Source organism: Strix aluco, chromosome 12, assembly GCF_031877795.1.
Source record: "Strix aluco isolate bStrAlu1 chromosome 12, bStrAlu1.hap1, whole genome shotgun sequence".
Classification (NCBI taxonomy): Eukaryota; Metazoa; Chordata; class Aves; order Strigiformes; family Strigidae; genus Strix; species Strix aluco.
Window position 1 is genome coordinate 24,575,674 of NC_133942.1, and position 26,065 is coordinate 24,601,738.

Genomic DNA, 26,065 nt, shown 5'->3' on the forward strand with positions numbered 1-26,065 from the left:
CAGCTCCCGCCGTGCTCGGCGCGCAGGCGCGGCGCTGCTGGTCGCGGCTGAGGGAGCTGGGTCGCTGCCGCCGCCCGGGTGAGTGGGGAGCGGCCGTGGCGGGAGGGCGGCGGGGCCGGAGAGTGGCCGCGGCCGTTCGGGCTGTGCCGGGTCGTCCCCGCGGGGGTGTCGGGGAGGGTCTGGGGGCGGCGGGCGCAGCCCTCCGCCCGCTGCCACAGCGCGGCGGGAGGGGCCGCGGCGGCGGGAGGAGGAAGAAGAAGAAGGAGGAAGAAGAAGGGTCTGGGTGGGCGCCCGCCCGCCCGCCCCGGAGTCCAGCGGGTCACTGTGGGACCCCCCCGAAACCTCGGTTGGTTTTCCGGAGCGGGAGGGTCAGGGCTTCCTTCGCGCGGAGCTGAAGGGCGCAGGGCGGGGTTTGGCTGTTTGCGTGGGGAGATGGGCGCTGCGGCAGTGGGGTGTCCTGCCGCTGGCCCGTGGGGGCTGTGGGCAGCCGGGTGGGTGTTTGCTGGTGGCCGCTCAAGTGGAGGGCACTGGTTAATTTTTTACCCAGGACCCAACTTTGCTGTGGGACCCGAAAACTGTAACTTTAAAAACTTTGCCTGTAGATCCAGTTAACATAATTCTTTCAACTTGCTGTATATATTTTCTACAACGTATAAAGCATGCCAGTTAATGACAGTTAATTACGGAAGAGCGCTTTCCCGGTGCGCCCGTGGCTGGCGGAGGGCTGGCGCTGGCCCCCGCTGCGAGCGCCCGGCCAGGCTGCACCCCCGCGGGCCCGGGGCAAGGGGTGCTTGCACCCAGGAACGACCGGGGCCCTGAGGCTCCCGTGCACGTCTGCACACCCGGGCTTCTGTATTTCCTGAGAATTTTGCGGGTAAGCTCTCGGTGTAAGCCTCTGAAAGCTACCCGCCTGTTTCTTTGCGGCTAGGCACAAGCTGTGTTGAAAGTAAGTGCAGTTCTAGAGAGGTTGCTGTGTGCTTTAAATTTGCAGTATAAAATATTGAATGTATCCTCAAGACTAAAGTTTTGCCACTGTGTCAGGTGTACAGAGCTTGAAAGCCTGTGACGTCAGGGAGGACCTAAAATTGGCTAGTATGCAGTAGTTTTTCCTGAGTAACATAATGGGAATAAAGTGAATTTCTTCTCCTGCCCAGTTTGAGGCTTGTAAGTTTTGCCACTTTTCTGTAATGTATACAAATATCTGAATGTTTCTGTAAAGGTTGGGATAGCTTGCATCTAATGTTTCTTTTTGACTGAAATGCCTGTAGGAGGAGATACTGTGTATCAATGCCCGTGGGCAGTACATCTCTATTGAAGAAAATCCAGGTATTGTCTGAAAAAAAAAAAAAAACCGATGCCAAAACATCCCTCATCCTGGCCAGTCAGAAACTCCCGATGCAGTGGTGCTGCTCTGCATGTTGGGAGAGGGATTGGACAGTTGGAGAGGCAAATTCTGCCAGAGGAGCTGCTCAGGGCAGGCAGTACCTGTGGTATCTGGGATTTTTAGCTTTATCCCAGCCTTGTATTTCTTTGGGATCATGACATCAGCCCTGCAGCTAGTTTGATAGCATGCCTGGAAGCGTCGTGGAGGCAGGTGTGCTGAAATGCCACCTCTTGCACTGCCAAGGCTGCTGCTTCCATGCCCTCTGCAGTTCCCAGCTCTGCTGCCTCTGCTATTGCCTGGGCTGGATGAGTACGTCTGTACAGCCCTGCAGTGAGGGTGACTGGTTTTTGAGACCAGGAACACAGGAGTAAGTCTTTATGGGACAATGCCACCTTAGCAGCTTAGCTATCACTCAGAGCACCCTGCCTGCAAGATAATCTGTGTCCTAGTTCTGTGTAGTTGTATTTGGGACATATAAAAGAGTAATGTGAGCTTTGTGTGGTTCCAGGTGTCCTCTGTTGAGAGGAGGAGCTGGCAGAAACTGGAAATACAGGTGTTTTCTGATTTCATTCATCACTGAAGAATCTTCATGGTCTGTGCAGTTACTCTGCAGTAGCTGTCCCCCATTCACTTCCCAGGTCACTATACGGACAAATGTGAAGTTGAAGTTCAGTTTGCCATGTATAAAACTTAATGAATTGTTTCTTTGAACAGAATGAAGCCTCAGGCTTGCTTTTGTAGGAATATAGCCCAGAATAGCTATTCCTTACTGCCTGGAAAACACAATTTACCCTGGCAAAAAGCGTAGGCAAAGATGAGGTGCCACCTGCTGGCTCCGTAAAACTTTGTGCTAGGGAATGTCTGCTGGGTCCCTGGGCAGCAGAACCTGGTCCTTGTACCCTGCCCCATGGGGACTGGAGGTTTGGAAGGCTCAGGTAGGTTTTTGAGAGCTTTCTGCTAAGAAAAGCAGCAGTGGGCTGTTCAGCAGAGTTGTCATAAGGCATTACAAAAACATCCTAAGGAACCTGCTGGGATTATGGTAATATTTGTATTTTCTCATTTTTCTCCTAGCTTTTGTAAATAAAGATAGCTCTTTCAAGTGCAGCACATTGTTCATAAACAGTTCTGTATAATCTAGCACACTGAAAAATAAAATTGTTGCCATCCTAGGGGTTCCCTGGGGAAATGCTCAGATTAGGCTCCTCCAAGCAGCTGGAATGGTCTGGGGCCCTGACTGGTGCAGGAATGCCGACAGCCCTGCGGATCCCCCTGCTCCAGACCCCCCTGCTCTGGGTCGGGTTCACCCAGAGGCTGGGTGGAGAACAAATGAGATTAAAGTGAACTCTGCAAAAGCGCTGGCCAAAACCGGCTTGGTTTGTTTTTCATGATGTCACTTCTATTTTAAAATCCAAGTTACGGAAACCATTTACAGTGGACTTTAACAAGATTGTAGTTTCCTGTGAGCAAGATACTTCTAAAGAGTTACTCCTCTAAGGGTCCCAAGAAATTGTGTTCTATAGTATAGCAGAAATTTCTGGAGGGTGAATTTTTGAAGGAAAATTGGAAACTAGCTATTTTTAGAATCTTTCAGGTTTTAAAAATACACTTTCTGAGATGAGAGAACAAAAATATTTTAACTTGTAGAGAAGTAGTGTGTGAGAGTTGCTTGACAGTCTTTCAGGGGATTAGTCAGGTAATTATAAAATGGCCTAGAATGGCTATCTTCTACTTTCTTTAGTTGTTCATTGATTTCTCAGGTGAAGAATAATGGCAAGATTTTTTACCTCTGTAATGTCTGGCAGAAAATCTTCATTTCTGGTTTTAAAACTTTTCTTCTGCTTAACAGAGAATTGAAATTGGATTGATGGAAGTGATGGCTTTGTTTCCATTTCCCTAAATGTTTCTTATGCAACTATAAAGTTGCTAGAGCAAAGAACTTACTTTACCTTATAGTTATGTATCTGAGAAAAAGAATTTTGACTTTTAACATATGTAATGTTTTGTGGTAAAGCTAAGAAGGATACTTAGAAGAAAACTAGCTCTGCTCATCAAAAAAGTGCAAAGTATTTGCAAGGCTAAAATTGATAGTTGAAGTTTTGCCTATGATTTTGCAGTAAGATGTGCCACAAATATGCACAGTCTAAATAACTGCTCCTTCTAAAAACTTGTAATGTGTTACGTGTGTATCTTTATGCTGTGCTGCTACAGTGAGTGATGGAAAGCAAATAGAGTACCAAATGTATTTAATAAGAGGTGAAGGGGCCTGTTTGATTAGATTAGGGCTTCAGCTGGCCTTTATGCCCTTTTTAGGCAATGAGAATTCCTGACACCATGTTTTAAAACCTGCTTTTTAGCACATAATACATGAGTGTTGTATATACTGTGCTTTCTTTTGTAAGGATAGTTTCTGAAAGTCATTATCAAGCAATCTCTGTGTAGTACAGGCATGCTAATCAGTGTTACCGTTATAACTTTTTTAAGGTGTCTCATGTTAAGTATGCTTTCATATTAAAAAAAAAAAATACCTGTGATAGCTATTAGAAAATACATCCAAAACTCTTTAAACTTAAATTTGCCAGGCCACATGTGACTCTCTTCCTCTGGCTGAAGTGAAGACTCAGTTACAGAAATAGTGGGGTTTTTTACTCTCCTGCTTTATTTTTCACTTGTTTGTGTGTGTGGGAACACTGTAGGTCAGGGTTTGAAATAGCTGTTTTGATCATAATATAGAAACAAGTGAGACTAAGGGCTATGACCTGAATGTTAATTAATGTATTATAAAGGATGAGTAGTTTTCCAATGTGAGACATACCAATGCAGTAAATAAAAGGTAATTAATTCTGGGTAACAGCATTTTACAGCGATTCATGGAGAGGAAATACAGCCTATGTGAATGTAATGTATGGTTATGCAGTGCTAACTCTCTGTCACAGTAAGGGGAGCATTATTCTGCAGTATGCTAACTATTCTGCTCCTTATAATTAACTGTTAGAACTACACCTTGAAATATTTGAATGCAAATGGACATGCAGAAATGTGGTAAATAGCAGCATGTTGATGCAGTATTCAGGCAGTGCAGCCTGGTCACAAACAATGCTGTGTAATCGGCTGCAGGAAATGTTTTTCTCTTATGATAGTGTGTAATGGCTTAAACTGTAAGGAAGGACAAAACATTAAGGCTCTAGGAATGAGAAGTTTGCATGCAGATTGTGTGGCATCTGGTGCAGCTGTCAGCTAATTGTCCTTCAGCTGTTATGCACCTGGAGAAACAAATACCATGAGACTATGAAAGCTGTAGGAGGTGGCACACTAGACCATAGAGACACTCCTTTAGTTACTCTTGGAACACAGCTTTGAAAAACATAGGTCTGCTGCCTTCTGCATTTTCTGCAGCCATTAAATTTGGACGTTCTCAGCTCTGGGGCTTCTTGCAAAAGGTCCAAGCTCTTCCAATGTGATTGATTTTAGTTCAGAGCAAGCCAGACACTGTTCTTTTGATGTAATTTACCATGAAATTGAGAATTCATTCCTCCTGGTTCTTGTTATGTTCAGGAGAACTTTACCTAAGTTAGTAGTTCAGCTTTGGAATTGTGTCCTGTGGGTGTGAACTGTGGTTTACAAATAAGCTCTAGTGTTTGTATCAGTAATACATTTTTAAAAGCAGACATCCTGAAAATAGCTGTAAATATATTCCTCATTCAGGTGTAGATGTTGGTAGGAACTGAAAATTCACTGTTCTTGCAAAGGCAATTGTTAAAACCAGATTTACTTTACAGGTAAACTTGACTGAATGGCACAGATGAACCTTTATGTGCTCATGTCTGTTCAGTGGCTTTGAATTAAATATCACTGTATGTAACTGTGACAGACAGGGAGACCTTTCTTGATGTAAACAACTGAGATGAAGGATTCCTGTAAGCAGGATTCCATGGTATAGTATGTATATGAGGCCTTTCTTTTCCTTTTACTTAAGAGGCAATAACTTAAATTGATCTGTTTTTGAAGTACAGGGTAAGTGCAGGTTTGAAGTAATGCAGTTAGTATATGTGGTATGAGCATCTGAACTGGAATGTGGGCTACTGGAGAACAAATAATGTTTGCTGCATATTTGATCTGTGTTGAGTATTTCTATAGAGCTGAGAAAGGGGTCGGGGAGGCTAATGAGCCTGAATGTATGGATCTAGCTTTTGCTCCCCAAAGACATTACGGACACTCTTGCTTACTTGCAGAGAGTCATTCAAGTTACCTTTTTTGTGTGTGTGCTCAACTTGAAGCAAGAAGTTGGCTGAATAAAAGGAGAATCCCTGAACTTCTTGCAGAAAAATGAGAGAAACCAACTTGTCTGCTTCAACACTGTCACGATTAACTGTTTTTTCCAAGCCAAATGCTTAAAAATTGACTGTTACCAAAAAGGTTCCCTGTGTTCTCCTTGTCTGTGAGTACTATATAGACTGGACATCTTTTGAAAAATGCCAGTTTCCTCTAAGAATAGTATTTAGTGAGCAGTTATGCAGTCTGTTCTGTATTATTAATTTTTGGTAATAGGATTGACTGGAGTGCTGCTCCTTAGGAGCTGTATTCCCTAAGCCTTTCATCAAGGTATTTTAATTTTCCTCAGAGAACAGAATGTTACTTCAATGGCAGTGCTATAATTAACTTGGAGGCAAACTTCCTTTGTTCCCTCTGTAGGTAATACACAGGGATATGAGTCAGTAATAACCAATTAGCTTGTTTGTAGTGAAGCTCTCCATTACTGCCCTCCAACAGCAGCAGCAACAATAAGTGTAAAGATCTTAGCTCTTCTTTTGACTGCAGTATCTGTCAAAACCAGTGGCATTAAGGTGGACTCATAAATACTAGGTATAGTTGGTATCTCTTTGCGCCTACCCTGCAGCCTGCCCTGCTCTGGGGGAATTACGGCCTTGGAGTTCTTACTGAGAAAACCGGGTACTGGTATTCATCTGAAAATATATATGGCTTGGTTACTGATGGAAAAGGGCATGGCGGGACAGGATTCTTGTCAGTAAAGAAGCAAGGTGTATACAGCTTCCAAGCGCTCTTCGTCTGTTATAGAATAACAGGTAGATGTGAATACTGCATGCAAAAGCTTTCCTCTCAGGGGTGTATTTGGAGGTTGAAGATGCTTTGTAGTTGGGATATTTACCTTAACTATGGTTATTTCTTTTTATTTTTTTTTTACAGATCTAGTTAAGAATAAGACTTGGGTTTTAAAGTGTTTGAGCAACTTGCTACTGCCCAAGTCATGACACTCCCATTTCGAAAGGACTTGGACAAGTACAAAGATCTTGATGAGGATGAAATTCTTGGCAAACTTTCAGAAGAAGAACTGAAACAACTGGAAACTGTTTTGGATGATCTTGACCCTGAGGTAGGTATTGGCAAGAGAAGTTTTATTTTTTCATTTGTTCAGAAACTAGTCTGAAATAAATTGGCTTTTTTCATTTGTGCAACATAGTTTTGGACAGAGTTTTTTCCTAGTCTGCTAATGATCTTATTTACAGGCATATATGTGTATATAATGTTTCAACAGTTTATTTTCTGTTTGCAATGTGAATGCAACTGCAGTAGAGAAAAATAGAAGAAGGGATTGTAAGGAGGAGCTTTCAGAGATTTATTTATAAATAAAAATTGTTCTTACTCATATTCTTGAAGTTTATTTAGGAAGGCCTGTTTAGCTTTTCTTTCAAGTGTTGTCTGGTAAACTGCCCTTTTGCATCATTTTTATTTTGTTGCTTCAACCATTGGATGTTGATGGGAGAGGGAGGCTGCTAACCTGTTCTAAAGATTCCTGGTCCTGTATCTGGTAGCCTACATCTATTCCTGTCCTTGTGCTGACTTTGCAAAGAGGAGGCAAATAATTACTCAGCTCCTGAATGATCATGTCAGCATGGGGTATTGACTAAGGAATATTTTTAGCTTTCTGTTATAAAGAGCTGAGTTATGTCCTCTACTGATACTGCAGCTAATGTTAAGAGTCCAAGACTTGTGTTTTCACCTCCTGATTCTCTGTTCTTGCTTTAATAATACCAGGATTAAGTTTAATCTTGATGTTCAAGGATCATTTGAGAATATTATGATCACCTGTTTCATTGCACTGCAAGATATTCTTGATACTTTAATTGACTTTGGCTTTATAGACATGTTAACAGAGGAGAACTGGCAAAAGTGTCTTTTATGAGTCTGAATTTCTATATCTTCTGTTCTTTCCATACTAATATCCTCCACTTTTTCCTCTTTTTTTTTTCTTCAGAAGAAATATGTTGATGATAGCAAAAAAAACCACACCTTGAGTCAGGTCAAAAGTGGGAAATACTGTGTTAAATGCTGGACAATAGTAGAGGCAGTTGTCTTAAAGACATAGAAACACATAGATATAAGTGATGGAGGAAGCAGTCTCTTGCTGAATGTCAAAACTCAGCTTTTCACAGTTTAATTTTCTACTACTCATTTAAACAGTGTTCATTCTAGAAAATAAATGCAAACTAACTAGCAAGTCTAGTGCTGGGAGCTGTTGTACTTAAAAGAATTGCTTCAGCTGTATTCAGAGTGCAGTGTGCTCTATTTTTAATTATATTCTTGGTATCTAAAGAACAGATTATCTTGTGTCCTCCCCCGCCCCAAAAAAGGAAGTTGGCAAGGGATCAAAGATTGCCTGAAAAGGATGATATATGGGTTTTGAACCTTGGGCAGAGGGAGAAGGATAAGGGAAACGAAACTAAACAGGTGTTCACTCAGACTTTCTAAGCTGTACTTATTTGTTCCATTTTGTTTTGCAGAATGCACTTCTGCCTGCAGGCTTCCGACAGAAAGACCAGACTGCTAAAAAGGCTTCAGGTCCCTTCGACAGGGAACGACTCCTTGCATATTTAGAGAAGCAGGCTCTTGAGCACAAAGACAGGGAAGACTATGTGCCTTTTACAAGAGAAAAGAAAGGTAACACCACCCTTTCCGGTGTAGGTGGTTATAAAGCCTCTGAAGTGGACTAGCCAGAACTACCATGAATCAAAGTTTATTGAAGTACTGGCAGCTCTAATGCTTTCTAACTCACAGCATTTCCAAATGAGTGCTACTGTGCAGAGGCGGGATGCTTCCTGTTCGAGCATTTCGTGGCACTGGGGCTGGTCTGCTGTTTGCATGTAGCACAGGAAGGAAATAAGACTCAAAGACTTTATCGAAGATTGCAGAGTTCTGATGGGGATGGTATCCTCAAAGTAAAAGCTACCCCTGATTTGTGTCAATAATAACAAATGCTGCTGTTGTGCCTGTGGCTTATGCCCTGTGGTGCTGAGTACAGACAGTAACATTTGTAATACTATGTTGAATTAAAAAATAGCAGTAAAATAATGTCGTGGTATATAATGTACAAAGATGTTGTAGGCTGACAAGGCCAGGCAAGTGGTGTATGCAATCATGTTTCTAGTATCCTTACTAGGAGGTTTAATATGATTGCATAGTTATTATTAACTAATTACATAGTTAACGTTGCAGGAAGCTTTGAAATCTGGCAGTGGTTTGTGGTCTAAAAACCATGGAAACATTGACCCAATGAGTGGACACATTATTAAAGCCTGGAATTTTAAATCTGTTTTGGATCTAGTCTTCTCGTTGACTTGATGGGAAACATTTTCCTTTTCAGGAGTAAATTTTAAAAGTATGTGCATCTTAAATATTGTAAGAATAGATTGATTTATTTTTTTCCCACAAAACAAGAGTTCCCAAATTTGTTGTGCCTTACTAAGCACTGTTGGTGGACACGAAAACTCCCAGTCCTGTGCTGGGCATGTGTGCGTAGGAGGAGGCTTTTAGCTGATGCCATAGGCTGTGCGTACTGCTTGTGAGTCCTACCTTGTCTGAACCTTCCCCAGCAGCAGGGCAGATCTGCTCTAGTAAGACTTCAGTAAATTGTTTGATAAGTTGTATTCCCAGTGCCCAAGGTGAACAGGCTCCTCTCTTCCTAAGGGTTTGAAACCCTTTAATTGTACTTAATTCTCTGGTGTGAATCATTGCTTATTTCAGACTTGAATCTTCACTCATCTACTGAGTTTGTATAAATGCTTGCGGTGTATATTTGGTGAAAATTTTCTTTGGGGTATTGGCATTTTCTCTGTTTGTACCAGATAGTTGTTACTTGACAATGTTGGTCTCTCTTCCTTGAAGTAATAGAGATATTGTGACTTTATAATGTGCTGCACTGTATATGATGAACTACTTCCTTAATACACCATGTTGTGCCTTATTTGTGTAGTTCAATACCACTTTTCTTGAGAGACAACTGTGACACTCCCTTGCTGACAGGAGAATGGGAGTTTGCTGACTGAATCTGTAAGAGTAACTGCGTTAAGTATAATGCAATGTATTCAATGTGGAAGGCAGTCAAAGGCACTTACAGCAGCAGAACCCCTGGGGTACCTCTGCTGCTGGCAAGTACCTGTTGATCCCACGTTTGGCTGTGTAGTGTGCTGCTGCCTTCTCCCCTGCTCTGCTTCTTGCCTGCCGTATTTGCTAGTATATGTTGGAGATGGCCTAATGGTTTGATGTGATTGAGTTCAAGTGTATTTGGGCTCACAGCTGGTTTGGGGAATCCCTTGCAGCCCAGCTAGCTTGTACACTGCTCCTTCAGGATGTGAGGCTGGGCGTGGAGGATCTGCTCTAGTTAATACATCTACTAAGTACTAGTGCTTCATTCAGATAGGTGGTTCTTTAAAGTCAGCTTACATATACATGCACATGGCAAAACTATTTGTTTGGGTAGATAAAATCTGTGAGAATCATGTAGGGTCCAGCTGTAACGCAGATCTTGGTTAAGAAAGATCAAATGTCACTTCCTTTATGTAATAAAGTATTACTAAATAGCAGTCTGTCTGGATGTTGCAATATGTCATACCACTTTAGTTAGTAAAATTTCCTGTATCTCCTAAAAAAAAAAAAATTGCTATTTAATAACTTTTTCTACCATTTATTTTAGTATCATAGAAGAGAAAATAATATGAAAAATTAAATGCAGCTTACTTTCATTAAAACATTTGGAAACAAATGTTCAGTATGGAAATTCATGCTCTGTTAAATGCGCGGGAGGAGGCAAGAAGGCTAAGCTTGTTTTGTAGTAGGTGAGGAATAACCTTTTCTCCTCCTGAAAATGTTATGGTTCAGCTTTGACTTGCTGCCATGTTTGTAGCCATGGCAAACCTATGTAACTTAATCTTTTAAATGCTTTAAGTGTTTTTGCCAAGAAAGGTTGGATCAGATGATTCTTGAAGTCCCTTCCAACCTGGTATTCTATGATGCTATGAAATCAAGAAATAATGATCTTAATCTAGATGTAAATCTTGGAAAGGGAGTGGAGCAAAACTTAATACGTGTGTAGGATGTTTTTTATCTAGAGGAAGCTCTTGTTCCAATGTGCTTTTCTTTAATATTAAGAAAACAAACTACTAAAATGGATTATAATTTTACTCTTTGGCTAAATAAATGTATTATGGAGAAACACTAACAAATTATGGAATAGCGGTAGGTGAAAATCTTGCTTGATTATCCTGTTAATTCAGAAGAAAACTGACAATTGTAACCTTCAGATCTAGAGGTTTGGGGGGGAGCAAGATGAATTGGAGTTGCAGCTATTTTCCTGGTGCCATTGTTGTGGGTCAGGCTTTGCTAAAATATTTCTGCATGCCTAGCTGGTCTCATTACTTTAACTTGGTCTAATTATTCATTTCATGGAGTAAGAGGGGGAAAAATCTATGCTTCTCTTTCCTTTGATTGTTGTCATAGAACTGATGTCCTGCATGGCAATTTGGCCTGCAGGTTTATCAAAGAAGCTTACCCTGGGTTAATTTTAAACATCCTGGCTTGCTACTGATTATGGTAACCTTGTTTCCTTACTACAGTGTAAAGGAAAATCCTTTCTTCCAGTTGTCCTAGGTATATCATTTGGGGTAACACGTTATTAAAACAACATTGCATCTCTTTCACTGATAGATTACATGACTTTTCCAAATCTTTGAAACCCTTTTTTGCTGTGTGCTATGAAATATGGAAGATGTGAAAGTGTAGTGTGTCCTGATGTAGCAATGAAGAGTGCTAAAGAAATGTGAAGCTTAACAATCCCTAAATTCTATTGCATTTTTCCAGTGCCCGATTTTGTTTCTAAAAGCATCCTTAAAAACATACTTTAGTTTTTAAACGCGATTTAATGACTTAAGTCACATTCTGTTCCAATTAAGTGTTGAACTATACAGTAAACCATTGTTCAGGAGATTCATGAGAGCAATGTGGTAATAATTTCAACAAAACTAGCTTTGTCTCAATCTGTGTATGTATGTATGTCGTAAAGATTTTACAAGGCATACTGCAAGGAAAAGGATCTCATCTAGACAGTGAAGTGAAGCTTCAGCACTAGAGTCTCTTGCCCTCTCAAGTGTGTTCCACACATCTGACCAAGTCTGACCAACGCTCCTCGCTTCTCTTGGAATAGCAAAAGATGAGAATTATTGCACCTGAGATAAAAACATATCTAACATCAGTAATGTACTTTGTGCTGTATAGTGCAAGGCATTAGCAAATTATTATGTAAATTAAGCTTTGCATTTCTAGCCTTTGCACTCTCCTAATCATGTCTTTCTCTTCCAACTCTCCCTCTGCATTCCTGCTGGGGGATGTTTGATCTGTGAAGGTTTGCATTTCATGTAACTTCTGCTTTTAATGTTGGTAGTTTGGTGGGGTTTTTTCCTGCTCCATCACTCAGAAGGTGTTAGGCTGAAACTGTAGTCACCTGGCTAGAGATCTTTTGCTGTCTGCCCTGCTCAGCTGTTGCTCTAGATCACTATTTGCTTCTTTTGCAGCAGGATTTGGGATGGTGTGTTCTATGTTTGCCTTTTGATCACTGGTCTTTAAGGGAAATGTGCTACATGTTGTAAAATGAAGCTAATATCCTGTAGGAGCTTTGGAGAAACAACTTGTCGAATTGACATTCTCCATGCAAGACCGCTAGAACAAAATAACATGTGGTACTCTGGCCTTAATGTAAAACAGTTTTATAACTCACTGCTATGTGCTCTGTAATCAGATAATGAATAACAGTACTGTTTCTACAGTAAGACACTGAGGAAGTCACTAGTAAGTTGAATTAAAAATAGTATTAAATTATGCTTACAAGTGAATTGATGAACCTAAGTCTGTCACGTGGTAAGAAGTAGTGATTTCTGGATTGATGAAACTCTAAGGAATGTAAGATGTAAGGAATAGATCAGATATTGCTTTCTCATCTTCATGAAGTCACTGATGAGACAAGCTTGTATTTGGTTGTCCTCAGGTGACACTTGATTCCTTTTCTGCAAACAGTGCACTGCAAAGTGGATTTTAGTCTGTCTTCTGATCTGCAAGTTGTGGTCACTTGCTGCCTGCTAGCGTGGGGTAGGACTGTGGGATATGTGAGAACAGTACCAGCAATATGCAGTGCATGGCCACACTGAACAGACCTGATTTCTACAAGATTTTCAGACCCACCTTAGGTAATGTGAGTCTGTGTATGTCTAGGGCATTTCAACAGACATTGTCCAATGTTTCTGCCTTTTGAGCAATACAGTTGTGGGGAACCTGGAACTGAAAGTTCATTCTGTAGCAAAGAAAGCCTGTGAGTCAATCTTGGGTTATGCATCATTTCACATAAACGCATAGAAGACCTGAATATATAATTATTACAGAAATGATGTGAACATCTCTGAAATTTACCTCTTCATGTTGTATTGCTTAATCTTTTCAGCCAACAAGAATACTGCAAAGGAGTATGTCACGTTCCTTCATGTGATCAAATCCCTGCTATTTGGAAATGTTCCACTTGAGGGCCAAGAAAGCTATTCATCTCATGGGCTGTACAGATGTGTAATCTTTTTTTTTAAGCTTACATTAGTAAGGGAGGAAGAGAATTGCCAAACTGTATTGGCAGCAGGCTTGAGTTAGCTCATTGTCCCCAGAGACACAGAGGTCTTAGTCTTTTTGAAGTAAGTTCGTTACTAGAAGTGGGGAGTGGGGAAAGACCTGCTTTTGCATGTGCATTGTAAACCTCTGAACTCTGGGCTAGGATGAAATGAAGCCAATGAATGAGAGATTATATACACAAGGGTGTGACCTGTTTTATAACAAAAACTGCTCCTGACCCAGTTCATGTGACTGGAGTTGGCTGCATTGAGCATTTCTGTAGGGGAGTGGCTTTTAACAGACATGTATGGATAAATTTAGTTTTAAGAAACAAATTGTTTAGAACCAGAAGTTCCTAAGCTGTGAATTTAAGATGTTACTTAAAGTAACATCAGTAAAAGCAGTTCTTTTTGTGTGCTGTGTGATGAATGAGACAGGAGGCTGACAGAGGTTGAAATACATTTTTACAAAGTTGCTTTTAGTTGAGATCAGTTTCCTTCTCCTGCTCGCTGCCTGCTGCACTGATGCTGCAAATAAGATGATGTGAAGAAAAGCTCAGGTGCTCAAATTGTGCTTTCCTTTTCTTTCCTTGTACTCAGAAATCCTTACTTTTTTACTAGTCTGAACTACTGAGGGAAAACAACACAAACGTAGCTAATGAAAGGCTTTGGGTCATGTGTATGCTGTTCAGTGTGTTTCATGGATTAATGAAAACCTCATCAAACGTTCTCATATCTCTTCTGAAAATTACAGTTTAAGTTAGAAGTTATTGTCTCCCTAGTAGGTGATGCTGGTAAAATAAAATGGGGCTAGAAATGTACTGTACCAATTGTATCAAAATAATCTTAAATCTTAAAAACTACCTAAGCCTTCAATCTATGAAGGTTTTAGTTTAATTCTGAATCACCGCAAACATAGTTTCTTTTGCACTGTCCATCAAACTTGAGGTATGGGTGGTAATGCATGTCAGCTGCTTTCAGCTACTGTTTGTAGTCAGTGCAGTTATGTAAGAAGATTCATTTTCTGCTTCTAAATATGGATAATGACCATTTATGCAACTTTCCAAAGAGATAGCAACCCAGGAACAAAAATACTGTGTTGCTAGCAACTGATCTTGGTTGTCAGAGAAAAACCTGATACACTTCTTTGTAATCTAAAAGCTAGTGGTAATGCATTAAGTTCCTTTAAAAAGAAAATGAACCATAAACTGTTGTAATCTAGGATTGGAATTTGCGGAGAGAGAGAGAAGGTGGATGGATTTTGTTATGCCTGTATCTGCTGTGGGGCACAGGATCTAACTTCAAGCATTGCTTCCCACAAGCGGTGAAACAAAAATCTTGCTTTGTTGGAATTTCCCAGAAATAAAACTGAAACATCCCTATGAAGCTTCTTGTCATTGGGAGGTACTTAAAAATGCTAAACTTAGTCTTAGTCCAAACATGTAACAAGATACACTTGTATGCAGTACAAGGAAAAAAAATCTTAGACTTCTGGCTTCTGCCCAGCTGGTCTGATTCTCGTGCATGGTGGGTTTTCATTGTGTAATTGGGATGAGCTAGGGTGATTTGTATGTGGAAGTGTTTTTTAGCTATGAATATGGAAGAAGGTGGGTTCCTGAATTGGCACGGAGACTTCCTAGGAAAATTATCAACACTGCTACCTACCCCGGGAAATAACTAAAGGAAGTTGGAACCCCTTCCCCACAGCTCTGCTGATAGCTCAGGCAACTTGGAAAGTCTGAAAAACTTTGAATAACTGTTAAGATTAGATTTGCAGTTTTCTAGTTGTGAATTACTTCTATGAAATGCATCAGTTTGCTTCTCTCATACAGTACTAGAGCTTTTATTTACTGTATTTATTTGTCCTGAACCTAAGCATCCCATACCTCTCCTGGGTTCTTACCCAGTGGTAGACTACTTTGTACTGAAAGGCTAATTCTAAATCATTCAGATCTGAACTGTTTTCAGAATAACTGTTAGAATAGCTTTCTCATGTTCTGATTTCTTACCCTAACTTTTCAGCTGAAGATACATGCAGGAATTATGCTAACTACACAGACCTCTATTTATAACGCATGTCTCCTAAAATAAGTTTTCCCATTACCTGTCTGTAATGACTAAAAAGTTGGTGCAGAATGTGATATTACTACTGCTATTTTCCCACTGAACCTTCTGTGACCTTCTAAGTATCATTTTAGAAAATAGTGTCACTGAGTGAAATCTATTATCTTGGTTTGTGCTGTTCACAAACCACGGTTTTCTCAAGCAGCTCAGGCATCTCCTTTTTTTACTTCAAAATTGAGATAACATCTGAAATCAGAAAGATCGTGTATGCCATAACACTGCAGTGAATACTCAGGTCCATGATTTCAGATGATTCTTTGATATTCTATTTCTCTGACACATTCAGATTACAGTTCTGCTTGGGTCCCTTTCTCCCTTGAGAGGATACCAGTCATTATTCTCTAGTGATAGTAAATTTTCCTTACAGGCACTTTTTCTAGGCTGTTTAAAATGTATAATGGAGGCTTATGTTTTACTTTCTAATCCTTAGGAGAAACAAATAAGATAGGAATCATGATACAGACTACTGAAAATTTGGAATAAGTAATGTTATATTCCTGTTTAGGCTCTTTCCTCATCTCTGACTCTCAAGAACAAGCAGAAGAAACGTCATTCCTTTATGTTGTCCTTGGTGCTATTCTCAGGATTTACTAAATATGTATTCCTTAAGTTCAGAAAAGTTTAAAGGTAAGTAGTATATAAAACAAAGTAACATCAGACTTCTAATTTTCTTTACTCCAGGGAAAATATTTATCCCCAAGCAGAAGCCTGTACAGTCTTATACAGAAGAAAAATTCTCTCTTGATCCAGAACTGGAGGAAGCCTTGACCAGTGCCACAGACACAGAATTAGGTGACCTTGCAGGTTAGTTTTTTTGAAGTATGAATGGGCCGGTGCACATTTAGACAAGGAATACCTGTAATTAATGTGGTAGCATATTTGTTATCTGAAATCTTACTATAGGAAGTTGTAGTTGATAAAAACTAGATCAAGTTATATTCGAGTTTGCTTGTAGCTTATCAACTTTCTTGATTTGTGATAAATTATAGGAAGGTAGATTATTTTGGCCTGCAAGAGATACCTGATTTTCAAACTCAAAGGTTTTGAGTTCATTCCTCAGACTGGCTGCGTTTTGGTGTGTACACTACTGCTTTTTCTTGCATATAAGAATGTGTTGCTATGTGCCTGTATTCCTAAAGCTTCAGTCAAGAATTTTGTGACTCAACTGCACTTTTAACTTTGATGCTTGAACCTGGTGAGGTCAAATCTTTCCAAGATGTGAAAGCCAACTAAAAAGTCTATAATTAGTTAATTTTTTCTACTTTAAATTATTAAGAGGTTGAGTGGCTTATTGTACTGATAACTTGGTGTATTATAAACCTCTGTTGTTATTTAAAGGAACTCTGCATCTGAACTGAATTAGGAACTGTAAAATTGGTTTTTTGCTTTTTCTGTTTTTCCCTTTTACAGCTATACTGGGAATGTCCAACTTGATAACAAACAATCAGTTCTGTGATGTAGTAGGAAGCAGTAATGGGGTTGACAAAGACAGCTTCTCAAGTAAGTGCATACGCAAGTACTAGATGAGAGTTCTTTTGTACTGCATGCAATTACTATAGCATTAACTATTTTCTATTGCAATAGCATTCTTTATAGACTATTCAGTCTTGATTTGGAAATGTGTGTGTCTATAACATTGCTAATTGAGTTCTGGCAAGAGTAGAATTAAAATATATTTACACTAGAATCTATTCTGTAGTTAAGTCACTTCTGGGGATAATTCACCTCTATGTGCTTTCTGAAAAAAGCTGGTGTGCAAGAAAAGCAGAAAGGCTATGAGGACCCTTGGAAAAGAATTGAACTTCATGAAAATATGGTCAGGAAAAGATGGTATGCTTTATGGGTGGGGGAGAGATGTAAAGACTGCTAAAATGATCTTTAAATACAGTAAATATTTAGTATGTGTATAATTTATTCACAGTGAATATGTGTGACCTGTTTGATTACAGTTAAATGTCTTACTTCTCAGATATAGTAAAAGGTGAAAAAATGTTGCCTGTTTTTGATGAACCACCAAATCCCACAAATGTGGAGGAGACATTGCAAAGGATTAAAGATAATGATTCTCGTCTTGTTGAAGTTAATCTAAATAACATTAAGGTAATTACCTGAAGTCTGCAGTAAATATGCTGCTTTTTCTCAATAGAAGACACTTTAAGCTGCAAAACTCTATAAGAGAGCATGATAGGCTTATCTTAAGTACAGCAGCCTTTCTGCTAAATGTTGCAGTGTGTGTAATCTCAGAAACCTGGAGCTAAACCAATAAACCATCTTGGTTTCTTTTGCCAAATGTGTACTTAAAAAGTCTTAGATTTTCTTACTGCCAGCCCAGATTGCTGCTGCTGCCAAGTTGGCGACAGTTCCAGCAGTTCACCATTGTGGAGTAAACGACTGCTTTGAATCCTTTGTGCTCGATGAACCATTGTGCTCTCAGTTACTGCTATTGCAAACAGTGATATTCGTACCCGACATCCTTCTGATTCTTGTACAAAAGAGCTGTGGCAATTAGGGCAGCTTCTGCTCATAAGTATAACAGTTGTGTTTTTAAACATGACTAAAACTTTTGTATATTTGTGTGAAAGGAAACAGAACTATAGCACTCCTGACTTATAATGCAGACAGCAGCCTTGCTAGCAGCCTAGGCTATTTGTTGTCATTAAAGGAAGGAAATAAAATACATGGTTTAAGAATATTGTACAATAGAGAAATGCTAGCCAAAGTAAATGCTGAAAAAGGCAACAGAAAAAAATTTCTAATACAACAAACTGAGAAATTTGTTACCCTAATTAATTATCTAAAATTATTCCTTTTAAGCATAGTTGCTAATACACTGTAAAAAATTATCAAACTATAAATTGGCAAATTCTGGAATTAGTAGAACACAGAGAATGAAATGCTAATGGTTTCACCAGTCTAAAGTTCTAAATATGTTTATATTTGTGGGAGGTTAATTTGATGTTGATAACAGAATGTTCAATTCATGTAAATTTTGCACAGTAACTGTTCCAAGTCAGCTAAATATTTTTTTAACACTTCTATTGTGGCAGTGGCATCAATGTGGTAAAGATGACTTTGCTTTATGGAATTGGTAACTCTTAATAGCCATTGCATCTTACATATAACTTTGCTACACATGTAGGCCCTTACTGTGAGACTGCCGGAGACCAGTGATAGTTGTTGATATAGTACACTTTGCTGTAAAGAGAATAAGATAATGGAAGAAGTTGTGGGGAAGGGGATAAACTTGTGTATCTCAAGAGAGTGAAATGCTATTTTTAATTCAAGAACATACCAATCCCAACGCTGAAAGAATTTGCAAAAGCCTTAGAAACCAACACACATGTGAAGAATTTCAGCCTTGCAGCCACCCGAAGCAATGATCCTGTTGCTGTTGTAAGTACTCTTGCTAACATGCTTAAGCACGGTGCAGGGGAAGTTAGGATGGAAAGACAGTGGTAAGAGGGCAAATTGAATCCTGTTTAAATATTTAGGGATGGAAATGATTAAATTCTGTTACACTGTAAAGTATGTTTTCTTTTAACAAACCTTTGTTGTATCACAGTTGGTAAATGATTACTAATTGACTAATATGCAGCAATGCATCAGATCTATGAGATAAGTGAGAATTCTTTTTTTCCAATCCCTTCCCCTTGATTTTTCATTTTGCTGACCTCCCTCCTGTTTTTCTTTCTTTCCTAACTGTTTAGTTCCTGACGTTTGTTCCACAAGCCAATAGTATATTCGAAGTTAACTTCAAAGGAAGCACGTTTGAGGACTAAAAAAGCTCGTAATCTTTTTCAACTAACTAGAGTTTTAGTTGAAGACAGTTGTAAAATACCTGTTTCTCTCATCTCCCTGCTATGAAAGACTGGGTTAAATCATTGGCATATAAAGCATAGTATTAGTCAAGTTTGACACAATTGAAACTTAAGTATTTATCATCTGGTCCTGTTTTTCCTATGTTGAATCAAAAGCAGTACCTTACATATTTGCAAATAAAGAGGTAAGAAAACAGTACTGTTTTGCCAGGACCACACTTTGCATTTGTTTTAATTACAAATTAGAAAGAAAACTAGTTTGAAAGACTCCATTAAATGAACAAATGAACATTTAAAAGCTCTGTTTTGGGTCAATTAGGAAGTTCCTTTTCAGTAGAAATGAAACATTTGTAATAAAAATTTAAAGGTTACGATTTTTTATGACAGTATACCTCAGCAGTTACCTATTTTTGTTTTCTTATTTTCTCAGAAATAAGATCAGGTATATATCCCATTTCTATAAGCATGCTTTTGGCTACATGCTGGTACTGTGCTTAGAGCTTTGAATTTTACCTCTTCCTACCAAATCTGTAGACACAAGCATTTTGAAAGTCAGATCTCCTGTTTACAAATTAACCATATCTAATTTTCCTTTCAATTGACTAACACCCTTTCTTTGGCCTTTACTTAGCTTGCATTACTCATTGTATGCCGTGAAGTCCTACAAAATGGAATTGGGCCAATATGCTAATTTCAGACAATTAATATTCTGTGTAGCTTTTTAGTTTGTAACAAGCAAAAGACAGGCCTTTTCTTGACTAAATACTATTAAAAAAGGGAATGTAGATAATGCCTGGTTGAAGACTCACTTCAGTCTCAAATAGGGAGTGAAAACTTGCAGTGTTACACCCTTCATCTGTGAACTTGTTGCTCCTATTGAACTAGTTAGTGGAAATCACTGTCTCCTATGATGTACTGTAGCAAAACTCAGAAGTTTAATGATGCTTTCTTGCATTCAAAGGCTCTTGCAGATATGCTGAGAGTAAACACAAAGTTAAAAAGTTTAAACATAGAATCAAACTTCATCACTGGAGTTGGAATTTTGGCACTGGTTGATGCACTGAAAGACAATGAAACACTGATGGAGATCAAAATTGATAATCAGGTAAGTGTGGTGGTGGTTATATCATAATTAAAATCAGTCTGTCCTAGTTGACTGAATATTTCTAGAAGGCAGCTTGTGATAAACTTTCCAAAATATTTTAAGTATCTTAACCCCATGAATAATTGGCCTTAAGATTATCAGAAACATCCAGTTGAAGTTGATTCCTGGTCACTTCTGTGCTTGCTTGTGCTTTAAAGTGCACAAATGTACTTTATGACCTTCTGCCTTTTAGATTAATCAAAACGAAGCTAAGGGTTTATTGACTAATATGATGAAAGTATTCTGATCTCTTTTAGGATGAATACACCTAAGCTCTGTTGTCTTTGTGTATCTTTTATTTTAACAGAGGCAGCAGCTGGGCACAATTGCAGAAGTCGAAATTGCCAAGATGCTTGAAGAAAACACCAAGATCCTCAAATTTGGATACCATTTCACACAACAGGGACCTCGAGCCAGGGCAGCTGCAGCTATCACAAAAAATAATGATTTGGGTAAGACCTGTCGGAGAAAGTGACTATCAGATGAATGTGTGTGTGGCACAGGTTTTAAAGGTGTCTGTTTCTTCTGATTTTCTGTTGACATAACCAGGATTGCAAAATATGAGTAGGTCAGTTTCAGATCTCTCCTGTGCTTTACTCCTACTCTTCTGTTGCTGCTTGATGTTCTCCTTTTGTTCCAGGGTGTTCAGGTTGTACGAGTTGCAGATTTTTAGCATAGTCTAGAACAAGAACATTCAAATTCCACATGAATTGTGGAAAAGGGAGAGAAAATAATAATTTTGACTGTTCAGTGTTATTCAGATAAGATTCATTGTTTCTTTAAAAGCAGTACTTGAAATTAATAGTGCAGGATGCCCTCAATGCCAGTACACCCGCTCTCAATTTGGATTGGTTGAGCAAAGAAACTGAACATACCATCATGTGCAGAGGCTGGGACTGGGTCATCTCTTCCCTTATGGTTCTGTTCATGCACAGGTACTTTCCCTGCCTCTCTTCAAGGTAGCTGGTAGCAGTAGCATCTTTATTTGCTGCAGTAAGTTTTGTTGGAAGTTATCTGTTAGAAACCTAACTAAATGTACCAGCAGAAAATTAGGTAATAATATAGCACGTGAATGGAAATCGTTTGTATAATAACGTCAAATACTTGAGGCTCTCAACTACAACAAGATAATGTGGTCCATCCAATTAAACAGAATTACATTTTAAAACTCCTTTTAATTGAACTTTTTTGGCTTTAGATGCTTTGTGGTAAGGATTACACGTCTCATCAGTGTGAAAATGGGCCAGGCAGTTTAGCAGTAATAGTTCAGGAATACATTAGAGGGAATGACACAGGAAATTGGAATTTGGTTTAAAGATCTGTTTCCCCTCTCAGTAAAGTTTAAAGTGGAGAACAGCTCTGAAAGAGATGGAGGAGAAGTAACAGAATAGAGCATAGAGAGAGAATAAAGGCACTCAGACACTGCATAACTGTTTCTCAAAATAGATTCTAAACCAGCTATTCTTATTTTTTGGTCATAATGCTTCAGAGGTGTGTCTATTTTCTTTTAAAACTTCTCTTTTCAATGGTTCTCATTTTAGTGTTTGACTGTTGGAAATCTATTGTTTCTATTGATATCTTGCCTTTTTTTCTTTGCTTTCTTAGTCTGGAGTATGCGAGTAAAAGTTTCTGCAAATACCTTTTCATCTCTCCAGCCCTGAAGCTACAGAGACAGGTTACTCTGAATACCCAGATGGGTATTGAGCACTGAAAACTGAGATGTTCGAAGTCTCTCATTTCTGTCTTTGTATGTTTCTTCTAAATAGTAGTCTATATCTTCTTTCTCCCTTGTTTACACTATGTAGTACTACTTCCCTTTTCTTTGTCTGGAACTGTGTACATGTTGCTTTTAACTGCATGATTGGAAGGTTGGAAACTTTCTTCTTGCATCGATGTGCTTGCTCAACTTTTTTTAAACAAGATGGAGATGCCCTACATAGTGTCTAAGACCCTTAGCCTTATTTGTTATGTCTGCACAGAAAAGGAAAACACGATTTGGTAGGGGAAAAGAAAACATCAATTAAAAATACTATAAATATTGAGAAAAACTCCAGTCATTCAGTCAATCTTGCATATTCTTAAGCCTAAACAGAATGTGAGCTTTTAGTGATTTTATTCACAAATTTTTGTTGCTCTTGCATTTTCTGACAGTTGAATATTTTTTCATTAATAAATGGAATGTTTTAGGCTATTGAATGTAACACCTCTTTTTTGCAAAGTGTATACATCTCACTAGCTATACTGTGAAACTCTTGTACCATTTGTTTTGAAGCCATGTAAACTTAATTCTTCACCACTAGAAAACTGCAACATAAAAAAAGAGTACTGGCTAAATCTGCTTACCAAACAAAATGATTCATGTTTCCCACAAGTCTCTCCTCACGACTATCTGAAGTTGTTCATGAACAATGCAGTAAGCATTGCTAAAGCATAAGCTTAACATTATGGATAATACTAAGTGTTAATTACCTTAAGATGTACTATGAAACTTTATGCAGCAAAGTAACTGTTGATGTTGTAGAAACACAAAAAGTAGTTACAATAGATAAAATAGTAAAATTTTTTTTTTTCCTCTCGTTACAGTTCGCAAGAGAAGGGTTGAAGGAGACAACTAGCAGATCTTGTTGTCAAAACTGTGTGGAGATTTCAAGGGTCGTCAAGGCACACTCATCTCCCTGGGCTTTGGCAATCTTGGACTGCATTTACCTGGGTTAGAAGGGAAAAGACTGGAAACCCCATTCCTTTTAAAGCAAAGCTATATTAATAATCTGCTGATATGCATCACATTTTTCAGATTGAGACACAGTAACTGCACCAGTCTCTGTACCATAGTTTTTGATTGGGTTTTTTTAAGATTTTTTTTTTATATTTCAAGACTTTGGCTGTGCTTTCTACTAAAAATGTAATTACAAATCAATGGTATTAATTGTAGTCAAAGAATGGGACATTCAAGATCATTGGGCAGATAAAGGCCCAATTGAAATGTTTGTTAGAAAATCTGGGGGTGGTTATTTACGTGGAGGGGTGTGTATATTCTTGAAAACAATGCGTTAGTGATAAGGGATTCTTCACACAACAGTTGGACTCATTGTGTAGAACTGTTCAGCCTTGTTCATATGCACTGAAAAGAAATCTTTCACAGCTATCTTATTTGTAGTTCTACTCTTTTATTTTTTATTAGTTCTTCATACTGTGATTAAGTTTAAAGAAATCCCTTTAAACCAAACAAAATTAAATTGGCTAAGGACTTCTCCCAAGAGATCTGAGGAATTAATAAAAAAGTGGGAGCCTTGCAAAATGACAGTTTTACTATTATACCTGAATCCTTAAAGTGTAAAGGTCATATAACTGTATCATGCTCTGTAACTAAACTGGATATGTTTTAAGACTGATTTTCATGTGTTCATCAGCATTATTTAGTTTATATTCTCTGTTTAAAAATCCTTATCTACATTCATAAGTATCAATTTCTCTAGAAGTAGTGGACGTGCATTTTTTTAATTCTGCATAATTCTGTACAGGAGAAGCAGCCTTAACTGTCAAACCACTGTCCTAAGTTCTGGCAAATGGAAAAATCCCTTTTTTCAAGCTGTTGCATTAAACTATTAGTACTTCGTATAAATCTATCAGTTTTTAATAAAGCAATGAAGTAACACTTTTAAGAAAGGATTTTTCTATTCCACTTAAGTCTTGATGTTGAAACACTACGTAAGACATGCAGAAATTAACCAATGTGTAGTGTCAAATCTATATGGTGTAGTAATTATGAAAGTATTTAAAGTTCTATATCTAAGCAAACTAATAAGGCACTTCAACTTCTGTACATAATCACAGTAAACTTCTTTGAAGTAATGTTAAAATCTAGAGGCTTTTTGGTGTAGGTCTGTTTGGACTGGACTGTAATAGTTTGCTCAATGTTGTCATGAAATCAAACTCGGAAAAATGTTCTAAAGGACTGCTTGGCTATATAGCAACAGAGAATCCAACTGACAACTGCTTGCCTCAAGGGATCATAATATGGTGAGCATTTTATGTGTAGAAAATGTATTGGACTGAGATTTTTGCATCAGGTTGTATATACTATAAAAATTTAACAGAGCAGCTCTGACACTGTGCCCGTGTTGTAATTTGCTGCAAATCTTGTTTTGGATCTTTAAAGACAGACTTTATTCCAGAGGTGACTTTGAATTTTACTGCAACTGTACAGAGAATTTTAAACTGTAGTGCCTTCAATGAAGATGTATATAACTGGTTTATACTTGTGAAAGAACATTTTTTTCATATTTCAAAATCGGCCTTTTATTATAATTACAAATAAATGTGTGCTCTGAAAAGCAAGTCGGAATGAATTCTGTTAAAACCAAAGACTATACATACTATAACTTTGAAACAACTAGATGTGATCTGACTAGAAACAAAAAGGGCTTCTTTTGGTTTTGGCTTTTGTAAATTTTTCAAGAACTTCCTAGATTTTGAAACTTACATTCTTACATAGTATGCATAAAGTCACAAGTGTCTCTTTACAGACAGTGCTGTATAAACATGGCCAAAGCATGTCATGTGCTGAGTTGCCTAAAGCTGTACTTTACTTTTTATTTGCTGGGCACCATAATCATTTTGTGTCAAAAAACAGGCTGTAATGTCTTCCTTCATTTGTTGAAGGGCTGCATGTTCATGGAATCTGTTCATGTATTTGATTCTATGATGATTTATTTTATTATCTAACAAGATTAGGCAGTTGTCTCCTACTTGAAGATAAAGGAGAAAAATGAAAGGCTGGATTATGGAAATTATAGCCCACATCCCTTCCTTACTTTGTTAAATCAAGTTTAGCTGCTTAATGATTTATATTCCAATCAAAGGCAGGGGATTTTAAGATGCAGCTCTCAGGTGTTGTGCCACAGATGATAATAGTGGACCTTAATAATTCATTTAGCTCTGTAGTCAGCAGTTAAGGATTTGACTGCTTGTTGGCACTTTCTGGACAGATACCTGACAGGCTGGGCATAGAAAACTAGGGGTTTTTTCAGCCAGAAGAGTTTGGCCCTCCAAATTGTTGCAGGACATTTAGCATGGTGCATGGAACATCTACAACAATCGCTTTTCTGCCTATAATGTGTATCCTTTTTGGAATAAATGAAGGAATTCAGTCTGTAGCCAGGAATTGTGGACAGTCTCAACAAGCAAAGTGAACACTGATGCAATGCTATCAAGTCTAGTGAAATCTTGTGAATGACTTCATTATTTTTGAGTACAAAAGTGGTATTACTTTGATAACCAGCTACCATAAGCACAAGGTCTCTTTTCCAGAAGAGGTGATACTTTTTTTCTTGATTGTTTTTCAGGCTTAATGTAGAAGTCAAATGACCACATGTGTTGATTCTGTTGGTTCCATGGAAACATAGCCTATTATTCCAATGCAATTATCTATTTACTGATGTATTTTAAAGAAATAGTCTCACACTCTCTACAGCTTGAGTAATACTGTTTGTAAGCTACAAACGAGCAAGTGTTCAATTTAAATTTCCCTTGAGGAAACATGAATTGAGTGTTTTTGCATATCAGCACTATATGCTGTCAGATTGTAAACCAGTACAAGTTTTGGATGATTAAAGTAATGTATTCTTGTGGTTTTGGGGTTTTGTTTGCTTGTTTTTTTTTA

The 26,065-nt window shown here is 38.4% G+C and overlaps 1 protein-coding gene across 3 annotated transcripts; it reads left to right on the forward strand.

Annotated features, from left to right (window-relative positions):
• Positions 1-26,036, forward strand: LOC141928628 (tropomodulin-3). 3 transcript variants are annotated; one of them, XR_012624814.1, is made up of 11 exons: positions 1-78; positions 6,587-6,773; positions 8,182-8,338; positions 16,123-16,245; positions 16,852-16,941; positions 17,411-17,541; positions 18,727-18,834; positions 20,221-20,364; positions 20,711-20,855; positions 22,009-22,150; positions 22,987-26,036. XR_012624814.1 is itself a non-coding variant. In XM_074837150.1 (10 exons), exons 2-10 carry the CDS (start codon positions 6,648-6,650, stop codon positions 23,016-23,018), a joined length of 1,056 nt encoding a protein of 351 aa, XP_074693251.1. In that variant the 5' UTR covers positions 1-78; positions 6,587-6,647; the 3' UTR covers positions 23,019-26,036. The 3 variants fall into 3 exon arrangements, 1 of the variants encoding a protein (XP_074693251.1); XR_012624815.1 differs by lacking the exon at positions 1-78 and adding an exon at positions 225-346; XM_074837150.1 differs by lacking the exon at positions 22,009-22,150.
• The last annotated feature ends 29 nt before the right edge of the window (positions 26,037-26,065 follow it).

Coding starts and splice junctions, on each gene's coding strand:
- LOC141928628 (XM_074837150.1), top strand. CDS start 6,648: ATGACACTCCCATTTCGAAAGGACTTGGACAAGTACAAAGATCTTGAT. Junction 16,246..16,851: donor AGAATTAGGTGACCTTGCAG/GTTAGTTTTTTT, acceptor TCCCTTTTACAG/CTATACTGGGAATGTCCAAC. Junction 18,835..20,220: donor GCAATGATCCTGTTGCTGTT/GTAAGTACTCTT, acceptor TTGCATTCAAAG/GCTCTTGCAGATATGCTGAG.